At 37.7% G+C, this 13,228-nt stretch overlaps 1 protein-coding gene across 2 annotated transcripts in view; it reads right to left on the minus strand.

The window, feature by feature from the left end:
* Positions 1-13,228, minus strand: part of LOC107546685 (S-adenosyl-L-methionine-dependent tRNA 4-demethylwyosine synthase TYW1) — a 115,645-nt gene that overhangs the window by 32,454 nt on the left and 69,963 nt on the right. For both annotated transcript variants that reach the window (XM_016225138.2, XM_087815618.1), the window contains 2 exons: positions 10,546-10,723; positions 5,592-5,727 (listed from right to left, as the gene is read on the minus strand). In XM_016225138.2, coding sequence (XP_016080624.2) covers positions 5,592-5,727; positions 10,546-10,723 — 314 coding nt within the window. The remainder of the gene's footprint in view (positions 1-5,591; positions 5,728-10,545; positions 10,724-13,228) is intronic.

The following is a 13,228-nucleotide window of genomic DNA, read 5'->3' on the forward strand; positions in this document are numbered from 1 at the left end:
AAGCGCTTTTGACAAACATGAAAATTTTCCTTTAATGTTATTTGAAATTTCAAAGTAAACAACACTAAAAACAAATGGAAAGTAATGGTCCTTTTTTAAAATGTCTATTCAAACTACCTGGGTCCCTTAGAGTGTCCCTCCCTCCCCAACCCTCAGCCAGTTGAAAATCTATGATCTAGTAATAGTGTGCATAGATCACTAGGAATAGCTTCACCTCTCAAATAAGCCTTGTTAAGTGACCGTAGTTCCAAGTAGGTGTCCACACTATCACTAATTTTTTTAAAAATCTTACTAAAAACACTGTACTAAATGAGTATAAAGAATATTATTTATTTTAATAAAGAATTCTGAAGCACTGATGAAACCATTACTCTAGAAATTAGAAATAAAACATACCTCTGAGATATAAAAAGATCAACTCTCTTACATCTTCCTTTCTACCTGTATGCTCATGTTCAGACTTCCTCCACTTCAAATCCAGCAACTAGTATCACCCCCCCCAAACAAATCCCAAAGGCTTCTGTCTGGTCTCCCTTCCAAAATACCAGTTTTCTTTGTCTTTCTTACAAACACTGTGCAATTTGCCTTCCGTCTCCACCAAAGTAACCATTGAGATTACTTTGGTAATGAGCATCAATAACTTTTTTTTTTTTAATTTTATTATTGTTTAAAATAATACAGATGTCCCTTTTTCTCCCCAATGACCCATTTCACCCCGTTCCTTCCCCCTCCCCAGTCCCTCTCCCCACCATTGTCCATGTCCTTGGGTTGTGCATATATGCACATAAATTCTTTGGTTACTCTCTCCCCCTCCTCAATAACTTTCTGTATGTCCAATATTTGGGTCCCCGCCACCAACTAATTGATTTCTTCCTTTATCTTACTTCCTTCTTCCTAATTGGTTTTTTTTTCCTGTTACCAGCCTAACATTTGAATTTAATACTTAGTTTGTTGATGGTAGATTGCTAGTCACCTTCCAGTGCCCATTCTCCCCTTCGTCCCCATGAGCGGAATGCCCGAGCCATGCAGAGACAACAGTGCCCTCAGCAAAAAGATCACATTTCCCTGCCTTCCTCCCAGGGTGTGGCTGGGGGACAGTTCTGGCCAACGAGAGGAAAATGGAAGGGCTATGAAAGTCATCTTAAGAGGAAGAAGAGTGCCCTTCTGGACCCATCCTTGTACCGCCTCCTCAGATGACAGCTGGAATGTGAACACGATGGCTGGAACGCTAGCAAACATTTTGGGCCAGGATGTAAACTTCAGAATGAAAGTCATACATTGAACATCAGGAAAAAGATTAGGAACCTAGATCTCGGATGACTCTGTGAAGCCAATGAGTACGGAAAAAACTCACTTTCTCTCCTGTGTTTCCCCTTCACTCTTACACTGCCGTCACATTCTCAATACTTCTGAACCCAGGTCTGTGGGGGCTTTTCCCACACCAAGAAATTATGGGACACACACTGTGTATCCTACCACTTAACTCAATTCTGACACCACCTCCAGAAAGTGTCAGATCCCACAGGTTAAGGACTCAGTTCCCAAGGCCACCCCAACCCACTTTAGATGACAACTGCAAGTCCAGGCTGTCACCTCTGCAGAAGCTGATCAGCCATAAGTCAGAGATTCCCACAATCCCCAACTTGGGTTTAATTAATTTGCTAGAGTGGCTCACAGAACTCAGGAAAACAGTTTACTTACTGTCTATCAGTTTATTAAATAAGAATATGATAAAGGGTACAGATTAACATCCAGATGGACAAGATGTGTAAGGCAAGGTATGTGGGAAGGACTGCGGAGCTTCCAGACCCTCGTCAAGCTGCCACTCTCCTAGCACCTCCCAGAAGCTCCCTGAACCCCATGCCCTTGGGGATTTTATGGAGGCTTCACCATGTAGGCATGATTGATCATTAACTTAATTTCCAACCACTCTCCTCTCTCTAGAAAAGTAGAGGCGGGGGAGGGGGAGACTGAAAACTTCAAGCTTCTAATTATGTCTTAGTCTTTCTGGTGACCAGTCCCCATCCAACAGCCATACAGGAGCCCAACCAGAGCTATCTCATGAAACAAAAGGTGCTCCTAGTGCTCTTATCTCTTAAAAATTTATAAAGGTCTTAGCTGCTCTGTGTCAGGAACCAGGGGGACAGAGAAACACACACACATGCATATATGATCTTATCTCACACTGAGTAAGATGAAAGACTAGCTGTCTTTAACATGAAGGTCATGGAGTAATTTTAATAGCATGGAAAAGGGCTTATGACCCAACATTAACAAAAATAAAAAGCATATAAAATTGAATCATATGTAAAAAAGCACTCCTCCTCACCACCACCCAAAAAAGATTAAATAGAAGTCCTTCAAAATGTTAACAGTGGTTGTCTCAAGGTCCTTGAATTATAGGTCATTTCTTTCCTTACTCCATTATCTTTCTCTTTACTTCCCCGAAGTTTCTATAACCAACATGTAATATTTTTATAATCAGAAATAAGAAGGTCAAATAGTAAATGTTTGTTTTTTAATCTGAAAATTGTGGGCCATGGATACAGTGGTCTATTTAAGTATTAAATGCAGAGCTATCTCATTAATGTACAATAAACCCTTCTTAACAGTGGCACCTTACTCCAATAATGTCAGGTCAGGGCATGCTCACATCTGTAGAAAGAGGGCTAATGTTTGGTTTTGATACCCAAGAATGTGTAATGCAGGGAATTATTTTTGTCTTTTTATTTTTAAAAATGAGGTTTCAAGACTATCGCTGTTACTGCTTAAACATGGAAAAGGATTCATTACTTCAATTTCCTACTAGACCTTCAATTTGGCATTATAATGGTCCAGCAGAAATACATCTGGTCAGACTGCTGATGAAAGTCTACTGCCAAAGGTAGGCAGTGTTGTCCTGTCCAAGATGGATTTCTCTTTTTTAAAAACAGAACTGTCTGACAAATAGCTGTCGTGGACGGAAATTGAAGCTAACACATTTTTTTGCTGTTATCTAGAAGGAATTGCTTTTTAGCCCCACATAGTCAAGTACCAATATATCTCTCACCTCATATTTGAAAAGAAACATTTTGACAAAAGATAATGATCTGGAAAAATAAACATCATATTTTCCAAGAGTGAAAAAACAAAATATGCTGCCTTCTTCTACTTTGGGTGGCACTAGCTCAAAAATAAGCTAAAACTCTTGAGAGAAATCAAAATTCTTTGCTAATAAAGTTCATGAAATTCTCTCTCTTCAAATGCCTTTCTTTGCTCAGAATACTAAAAGATTAAACAAGTAACATAACAGTATAGATGTTCTAATTAAAATATCTAAAACAGCACTTTTATTTAAAAACTCAAATGATATCAGATTATATTAGTAATATGTTTGATCCAACTAATAATAATTGCAGCAAACAAGTTTTATTTTTGAGTGTTAACAGTAAAATAGACCTAACTTGATAGTATCTACTATACCAATAATATCAAATATTCAAAAGGAAATAACATTGCATGAGTTCATTTCAAGAAAACTTTTTATTTAAAGAGCAACTTCCTGCCACAAATCTTTCTCAAATGACAACATAAATAATACAAGAAAGAGAAACATAAACTCTAATTGCTACAAAATGCTTAGAAAGCACTCACCCTAATCTGCAGGCAGGTAGATAAAATAGCCCAAGTTACATGAACACAATAGTGATATTAATATGTAAGAAACTCATAGGTTAGAAAATTCTGTGGAACTTCAAATTACTGCATTACTATCAGTGAGTCAACCCAGAGTACTTACAATTGAATTGGACATGCAAAGGCTTGTAACTTTAAGATAAGAATTCACTTCGTGGAAAATTTGGCCAAAAGAGAAAAAAGCAAGCTATTAAGCCACTCTGCTGATGCCTACTTCTCACCTTCTACACTGACTAAGGATACAATCAGATAACAGTCTCAGATGTGTCTGATGTTGCCAGCTCCTGCTGTTTACTCCCATCTAAATCCATGCTGATTTTTATTTTTTTTTATTTTTAAATATATCTTTATTGATTTCAGAAAGAGGAAGGGAGAGGGAGAGAGAGATAGAAACATCAATGATGAGGCTGACTCCTGCACACCCCCAACTGAGGATGGAGCCCGCAACCCAGGCATGTGCCCTGACCAGGAATCAAACCTTGATCTCCTAGATCCTAGGCTGATGCTCAACCGCTGAGCCACGGCCGGCTGGGCTCCATGCTGATTTTTATGCCATGTATCTCCTACATGTTGTCTCAGCAACAAGTGAAGAGAATATGGCTGAAGGTGAAGTCCAGAGACAAAGAGATTTTAGGAACCCAAGAAGCACCGAACCTACTAGCTTTACAAATAACCTAAGACAGATCAGAAACCAAAGTAATGTCAATTATGCATTTCTTAAATAATGTCAGTATTAATTGCCAAAAGGGGCATTGATTTAATTTCTTCAGCATAAAATAGGAAAAAAATGTATTCAGCTCTGGTGAGTTTCTACAAATTCATTTGTTTAAAAAACATTTATCAAATATCATAAAATGTGCTGTGCTAGATGTCATGTGGAACTCAGACATGAGTAAAGAATCCAGCTGGGGAAAGAAGACAGGATAAAATAAGAAATAAAGTGTTTTTATAGATACAAAACTCAGGAAGGGAGAAGGGGGCAGCTAACTGCAACTGAAAAAGGCTTCATAGTAGAGGTAGTAATGAAGCTAAGCCTTGAAGGTTGCAAAGAATTGGAAAGAAAGGATATTCTAGGATCTGAAGAGGTAATGAAATACCATTGGGCACATTTGCAGAAATGGTAACATAAGCAGGGAAGTGTAGCATGCCAGGAGGAATATCATGAACATGACTCTGGAAATGCATGCTGACGCCCGAGGTTAGAAATCCAAAGTTAACTGCTGGGCAAAGGAGAGAGAAGAAGGTTTTCTGGGTCAGTGATTCCCATAACTGGCTGCATATCAAGTCACCTGGGTTGTCTAAAATGCAGATTCTCAAATCCTAGTAGAAATAGAGAATTTTAATTTTTTAAGCTACCATCGTGATTCTCATTCTCAATCAGATTTGGGTACAGCATGAACTGCAGGGCAGAACCACAGAGAACAGAGAAGAAGAGAGGCAGAACTAACAGATAACGCCAACTACTGAGATGTAGGGTTAACAGAAACGAAGAACCAGAAGGTCACTTGAGATCTAAATGAACAGGAAAGTAAGTGTGCCTTACAGAACATGTAAGGGCCCGATGTCCACAGGAAAAGACATCAAATTTGGACATTCTGAGGTTGAGTTCCTGATCAAGTAGGAAACTTGATTCTAAAAATTCAGGGAAATTTAACTTCATATTTAAACATACGCTACATGCTGACACCTCTTCTAGGGTTGCTATGAACTGCTACTTTCTCCCCAGGTACATGAAAGACGAATTATATATATATCTATAGTAGGCAGAGAGCTACAACTTAAGAATAATTCAATAAATATTTGTTAAACAATAAAAGTTGAAGATTTTATTTAGTCTTTTTTTTTTTTTTAACTAAAGGGAAAAGAAAGCCTCTCTACTTCATTGTGTTTTCTTTTGAAGACATCATCATTCTTACCTTTGCTGCCAAGGCTCTCAAACTGTCGAGGAATCTTTGCCAGAAGTCCTTGAAGAGTGGGCGGTCAATCTTCTTCAGGCTGTCTTTGGTGCTGGCATCCACACTGACGTACAGCTGGGTAACCGGTTTGAGATTCCTTGGTAATTAAAAATTGAAAACAACAGCCACAATAATAAATAATAATTTTATGCCCTTTTCAGGCTCATCATGATGTAAAACAATCTGTAATAGATGTGGTGGTTAAACATTTCACTGGGCCTAGAGGCTTCTACTTCTCCCAGAGACTGAAACAATGATTTTAATCATGTGACAGAATGGATCGTCAGTTGATTACTTTTTAAAATGACTGGACACCATCCCTAATAAACTGAAAACATTCAATTACTTAAAACTGGTCCCTCTTGAAACACTAGTTTTTAGTGGAAAATAAACAAAATAAGATCTAGCTTTAGGTCTGGCACTGTCAGTCCAGCACAATTAGAGGGGGCTCTCAGGCCTAAGTTTCCCCATAAATGCTGCCACTCAACACTTATACCGCTGAAATCTCACAACCATGTGAGGTCTGTGCTGACTGGCCACCTTCCATCATCAATTCACTCATGGAAATTTTCTAAGGAACAAGAAACAACCCCAAAAGCGAAGCCTTCTTTGAAGGCCACAAAGCCACACAATGCCTCACCTATGCCTCTGAGAGCAGGAGTGGGTTCAAAGCCAAGCCTGTGTGGGCAGGACCTATTGAGCGAGCTTGAAGCAATGCAGAGCTAGAACGGCAACCAAGCACTTACAGAGGACCGCAACCCAGAAGAAAATGTATGTTGCAGATTCTTAATTTTCTTTGCCTTCTTGATCAGTTTCTATGAATACCTCTCAATTCCCACTTCTCTCCAATTCACTGACTCATTCATAATGTCATTCTCATCTACTAGATTTCCTGCCAGTTTTGTTTTAACCCAGGTTGTACTTTTTCCAAAGCCTCTTTGTTCTCCCTTCAAATGGGTCTCATAATTCATTCTCCTTAATAAATTTAGATCTAGAAAGAAGGAAATTCCCCCTTAATAATCCTCTGACCAAATCCTCCCACTATTAATTTTCTATAACTATTCCACAATTTGTATTTACCCCTAGAATGTTACGAATTTTTAGTCTATGTATTTTTTAAAACTGAGATATAATTCACATGCCATAAAATTCACCATCAAAATGGTTTATGCGCTTTTAACGTCTATCAGTATCAGCCTTAACCTTCCAGTGTATGACTTTGAAGGACAGGAACCCATTCTTCCTTTTGTCCAACCACATAGGCAGACATTGAAAGCTACTTTTTAATTGATAATGTTGACTTCAGCTGACAGAACTTCTAAGGGCACGTAGGCCAAACAAATGACTGTAACGATCTGGCTTTGTGACACATGGAGAAATCAGAAGGGTCTTAAGAAAGGTGGAGAAGCTCTGACCAAAGTTAAGAAATAAGTGACGAAAACTGGCCGATTCTCATTGCTTTAATCCCTCTTCAATACTGGGATACAAAGGGAATCCTTAAAAGTTCAGTAATGTGTCACTACTGAGCAAAGGGCATCGATTACTAAAAATGCAAAACAGCAGCATCCTGTAATGGCAGCATTCTGTCTCATCGCTATTTTGCTGGTGCCTCTTTAACAACAAATAAGCTATGCTACCTTAACAAGACTTTATGTTTCACAAAAAATAAAACTAAAAAAGATTGTCTTAATGGATACTGTTGGTAATCATCATCTGATACAGGACTTTGTTATAAAGCTGCCTGATGCTAAATGGGAACTGGCCTGACCTTTTCACTATGCTTCCATAACTACTTAAGATTATGAACAGTAAATTCCAAAGGCCATGGTTATTTTACAAGCCTCCATCATTTGCAAAAAAAGAAGCCCTGGACACTGAAAGTACCAATAAGGAATTGTGTCAATACTAAATATCTGAGGGTGCTATAATTAAGGAAGTCTACAGATCTCTTGCCAGGAAGCAGAGAAAGAATTGGAAAAAATGGAAAGTCCCTGGGAATTATAGAGCTCATTCGAAAGCAGGAAAAGAACCTTGGAAATTTTTTCTGAGCCCAGGGATCTAATGTCTGCCTGGTACGGGCCTCTATTCCCCAGGACAGGCAATTAGGCTCCCAGCACAGTTATTTGTCTATTCTATACAGAGATAGCGTCATTTTAGTTCCCCGAAGGCAAAAGAATGTTTTATCCTTTAAATCATCACAATAAATTCCTGTGCCTGAGAATCTCACATTGCCGCTAAGAACAAATGAAAAGGACTATACTATAGTGGGATATACAATCCTAAGCCAAATAGCCAGTGAAAATGCCCAACAAATTGTTATATGATTATTGTGATGACCCTTCATCCTGATAATTTTAAATCCAAGTTGAGGAAGATCATATATAGAAATGCATTGTAATTGAACATAAAAATTCCTCTCCCTTTTTTCCTTTCTGTAGAGATGTAGGCCTACTAATCTCTACAGAAAGGAAAAAAGGGAGAGGGATTTAAGTTTGTAAGAAATCAAGTGGAGCCCAGCCGGCGTGGCTCAGCAGTTGAACATTGACCTATGATCTAGGAGATCGAGGTTCAATTTCAGGTCAGGGCACATGCCCGGGTTGGGGGCTCAATCCCCCCAGTGGGGGGCATGCAGGAGGCAGCCAATCAATGACTCTCTCATCATTGATGTTTCTATCTCTCTCTCCCCCTCTCCTTTCCTCTCTCTGAAATCAATAAAGATATATTTAAAAAAAAAAAAAAAAAAATCAAGTGGATTAAATGGTTTGATTATCCTATTGAACAAAAAAAAAAATACCCAAAGTCGCCCAAACTTCCAATACTATTAAAACCAAAATCTCTAAGACAATCTGGGGCTATCACATCAGGCCAAGTAATTTAGGAGGAAGAAAGATGATTTTCTGAGCACTAATCATTACTGAGTGCACTATACTATGTTTATCTTCCTTGTTCAATTCACTGAATCCTCATAATAAAACAAGGTAGTTGCTACTTATGCCCATTTTAGAGATGATGAAACTGAGGTTCAAAGAGGTTAAGGAGCTTGCTCAAGGATCCACAAAAAGAAACAAATAATCTTAATATTTAATAATCTCAACAACATTCAAGCCAAAAAGTACTCCAGAGTCTGTTCTCCTAGCCCTGAGCCACAAGGCCTCCATCAAAATGGTCAGTTTGCATGGAAGTGCAGCCTGAGCCTCTCATCACAGAAACCCAAGAGCAAAATTTCAAGCCTCACAGCAGTATTTCTCTTAGTGTGCTCAAGACCATTTGCATCAGAAACACATGGAAATGCAAGTTCCTGGGCCTCTCCCAAGACTGAATCAGCCTCCAGGGATGGGGCCTTGGAAAGTGTATCATTATATTAGTTTCAAGAACTTCTCAATATTGATGAAGAAATTGAAGACACAAATAGATGGAAAGACAGCCCATGTTCACAGATCAGAAAAGTTAATATTGTTAAGATGTCCATAATACCCAAAGCCATCTATAGATTCAACATAATCCCTATCAAAACTCCAATGGCACTTTTTACAGAAAGAGAAAGAATAATCTTAAAATTCATATGGAGCTATAAAGATGCTGAATAGCCTAAGCAATCCTGAGAGAATAAAAGCTTGAGGCATTACACTTCCTGGATTTTAAACTATACTACAATGCTATATAGTATTCAAAACAGTAAGACACTGGCATTTAAAAACAAAAAACCAAAAAAAAACCACACCCACATATGCCAATGAAACAGAATCAAGAGTCCAAAAAATAAATCCATGCATATATGGTCACCTCATATTTGACAAGGAAGCCAAGAATTCTCAATGTGGAAGATAGTCTCTTCCATAAATGATGTGGGACAACTCAATACTCATTCACATGAAAAAAAATGGAAAAAAAAAAATTTTTTTAAGACAATTGACTTATTTATTTTTGAGAGAGAGGAAGGGAGGGGAATAGAGATAGACAGAAACACCAATGATGAGAGTCATTGATCGGCTGCCTCCTGCACGCCACGCACACAGGATCGAGCCCACAACCCAGGCATATGCTCTGACCAGGAATCGAACCACAATGTCCTGGATCATAGGTTCATGCTCAACCACTGAGCCACGTCGATCGGGCAAAAAAAAAAAAAAATGAAATTTGATCCCTATATTACACCACTCACAAAAATTAACTCAAAATGAATTAAAAACAAATAAAATACCTGAAACTGTATAAGTCCTAGAAGAAAACAGGGAAAAGCTTCTTGACATTTTGGTCTTAACAACAAATTTTTGGATATGACACCAAAAGTGCAAGCAACAAAAGCAAAAATAAACAAGAGAAACTATATCAAGCTAAAAAGCTTCTGCACAGCAAAAGAAATTATCAAGAAAATGAAAAGGCGCCCTGGCCAGCATTGCTCAGTGGTTAGAGCATCAGCCTGCACACTGGAGGGTCTCGGGTTCAATTCCTGGAAAGGACACATACCTGGATTGTGTCCCCGCCCCCTTTTGGGGCACGTGTGGGAGGCAACTAGTCAATGTGTCTCTGTCACATTGATGGGGTTTTTTCTCTCTCTCCCTCCCCACTCCCTTCCACTCTCTCTAAAATCAATGGAAAAAATATTCTCACTCCTTGGGTGAGGATTAATAAAAAAAAGAAAGAAAGAAAAGGAAACCTACAGAATGTGAAAAAATATCTGCAAATCAATATCCAAAATATATAAGATCCTCAAAAAATTAAAAATAGAACTACCATATGATCCAGCAATCCCACTTCTGTGTATATATCCGAAGAAAATGAAATCACTATCTTAAAGAGATATATGTACCCTAATGTTCAATGCAGCATTATTCACAACAGCCAAGACATGGAAACAACCTAAGCATCTGTCTACAGATTCAAGCAGCACATTTTAATAAGCTGAACCACTCACCTGATTTCCACAGGGAATTGTGCATTTGTGACCAGGAAACTGGAGATTTTACACTCGTGGAGTAGCTTCAAAAAACTGTTGATTTCTGGGTACATGATGGGTTCTCCCACAAGAGACAATGCACAGTGCTTTACTGTCATTCCTTCCTTAAAACGTTCTTCTTTGACACCTGGTACGCCTGGAGAACACAGTGAAAATGACCAAGCTCAGCAAGGCACAATAGAGGATAACTATTTTTATTTTTTTAATTAAAATTTTTACATTTTCTTAATGGTTCCTTGATTTCAGAGGGCAAATTTACTTCTGATACAAATCAGATAATAAAAAACAAGGGCCCGAGGGAAAAGAAAATCTAGAAATACTGAAACAGGAAAATCAGTCAGTAATCTCATTCTTGGTTTTAGTACTAATTAAACTACATCAATACAAGCAGGCAAAACTAACTTTATTAGCTAATTATTTGGAACACAGAACATGCTGCATTCCTTAATTTGCTTAGCTCTGCATTCTTTCATGTTGGTCTAAGTAAATGAACTCAATATATCTATATAAGGAAAAGCCTTGTCTAGACCATTCACTTTCCCCTTCATTTCTCAAGCTATTTCTTTGCAAATATTAATGAAATTGAAAACCTCTGGCTAGACTCACTAAGGACGAAAAGAAAAAGACTTAAATAAACAAAATCAGAAATGAAAGAGAGAAGTTACAACAGACACCACAGAAATAAAAAGGACTATACAAGAATACTATGAAAGGCCATATGCCATCAAATTTGATAACCTAGAGGAAATGGACAAGTTCTTAGAAATACATAACCTTCCTAGACTAAACCATGAAGAACTGGAAAATCTAAATAGACTGATCAACAGTAAAAAAATGGAAACAGTCATCAAAATATCCAGGACCATGCGGCTTCACTAGTGAATTCTACCAAACATTCAAAGATTTAATACCTATCCTTCTCAAACTATTCCAAATAATTAAAGAGAGGCAATACTTCTAACTTGTTTTATGAGGCCAACATTACCCTCATACCAAAACCTGGCAAGGACAACTCTAAAAAAAAAAATTACAGACCAATATCTCTGATGAACATATCATATCGAATACAACAATACATTAACACATCACAATTAATTGTGGTTCATCCAGGGGCAGACAGATGGTTCAATATATGCAAATCAATCGACCACATTAACAAAATAAAGGATAGTCATATAATCATATCAAAAAATGCAGAAAAATCACTTGGCAAGTTACAACATCCATTTATGATGAAAACACTCAATAAACTGGGTATAAAAGGAAAGTGCCTCAACATAATAAAAGCCATATAAGACAAACCCTCACATAAGATAACTCAGTAGCAAAAAGCTGAAAGCTTTTCCTCTGAGACCAGGAAAAAGACAAGGATGCCCACTCTCATCACTGTTATTCAACATAGTACTGCAAGTCCTAGCCACAGCAATCAAACAAGAGAAAGAAATAAAAAGCATCCAAATTGGGAATGAAGAAGCAAAATTGTCACCTTTGGCAGATGACATGATTTTTCATAAAGAAAAACCTAAGGCCCGACCGGTGTGGTTCAGCAGTTGAGTGTCGACCCAGGAACCAAGAGATTACTGGTTTGATTCCCAGTCAGGGCATATGCCCGGGGTTTCGGGCTTGATCCCAAGTAGGGGGTGTGCAGGAGGCAGCTGATTGATGATGTTTCTCTCTCATCGATGTTTCTACCTCCCTATCCCTATCCCTTCCTCTCTCTCTAAAAATCAATAAAAATGTATTAAAAGAAAAATAAAAAGGAAAAGAAAACCCTAAGGACGCCACCAAAAGGCTGTTAGAAACAATAAACAAATACAGTGAAGTTGCAGGATACAAAATCAATATACAAAATCCATTGTGTTCATATATACTAACAACAAATATCAGAAAGGGAAATGAAGAAAACAATCTCATTTACACTTTTAACAAAAAGGATAAAATGTAAAATGCCTAAGAATAAACTAAACAAAGAAAGTAAAGGACCTGTACACTGAAAAACTACAAGACATTGTTTGGGGGGGAAAATAGAAGACACAAAGAAACTGGAAGATATTCCAAGTTCATGGATTGGAAGAATTAACATTGTTTAAATGGCCATATTACCTAAAACAATCTACAGGTTTAAGCATTCCCCATAAAAATCCCAAAGGTATTTTTTAAAGATATACAACAAAAAATCATCAAATTTATATGGAACCACAAAAGACACTGGCTGAATAGACAAAGCAATCCTGGAGGTGGGTGGTGGACAAACCTGGAGACTTCAAATTATACTACAACATTGCACTAATCTAAACAGTATCCTATTGGTAGAAAAACAGACGTACAGATAATGAAACACAATCTAGAGCCCAGAAATAGACCCATATATATGGGCAACTAATTTTTTATAAAGAAGCCAAAAACATACAATGCAGAAAAGAAAGCCTCTTTAATAAATGGTGTTGGGAAAATTGGAAAGACATATTCAAAAGAATAAAACTAGACTGCTATTTGACACCATACACAAAAATAAACTCAAGTGGATCAAAGACCTAAGTAAAAGGTCTGAAACAATAAAACACATAGAAGAAAACATAGGTACTAAACTTATGGACGTTGGTCTCAGAGAGGATTATATAAATTTGACACTAAAGGCAAG

The sequence above is a fragment of the Miniopterus natalensis genome, chromosome 3 (genome assembly GCF_054644295.1).
Source record: "Miniopterus natalensis isolate mMinNat1 chromosome 3, mMinNat1.hap1, whole genome shotgun sequence".
NCBI lineage: Eukaryota > Metazoa > Chordata > Mammalia > Chiroptera > Miniopteridae > Miniopterus > Miniopterus natalensis.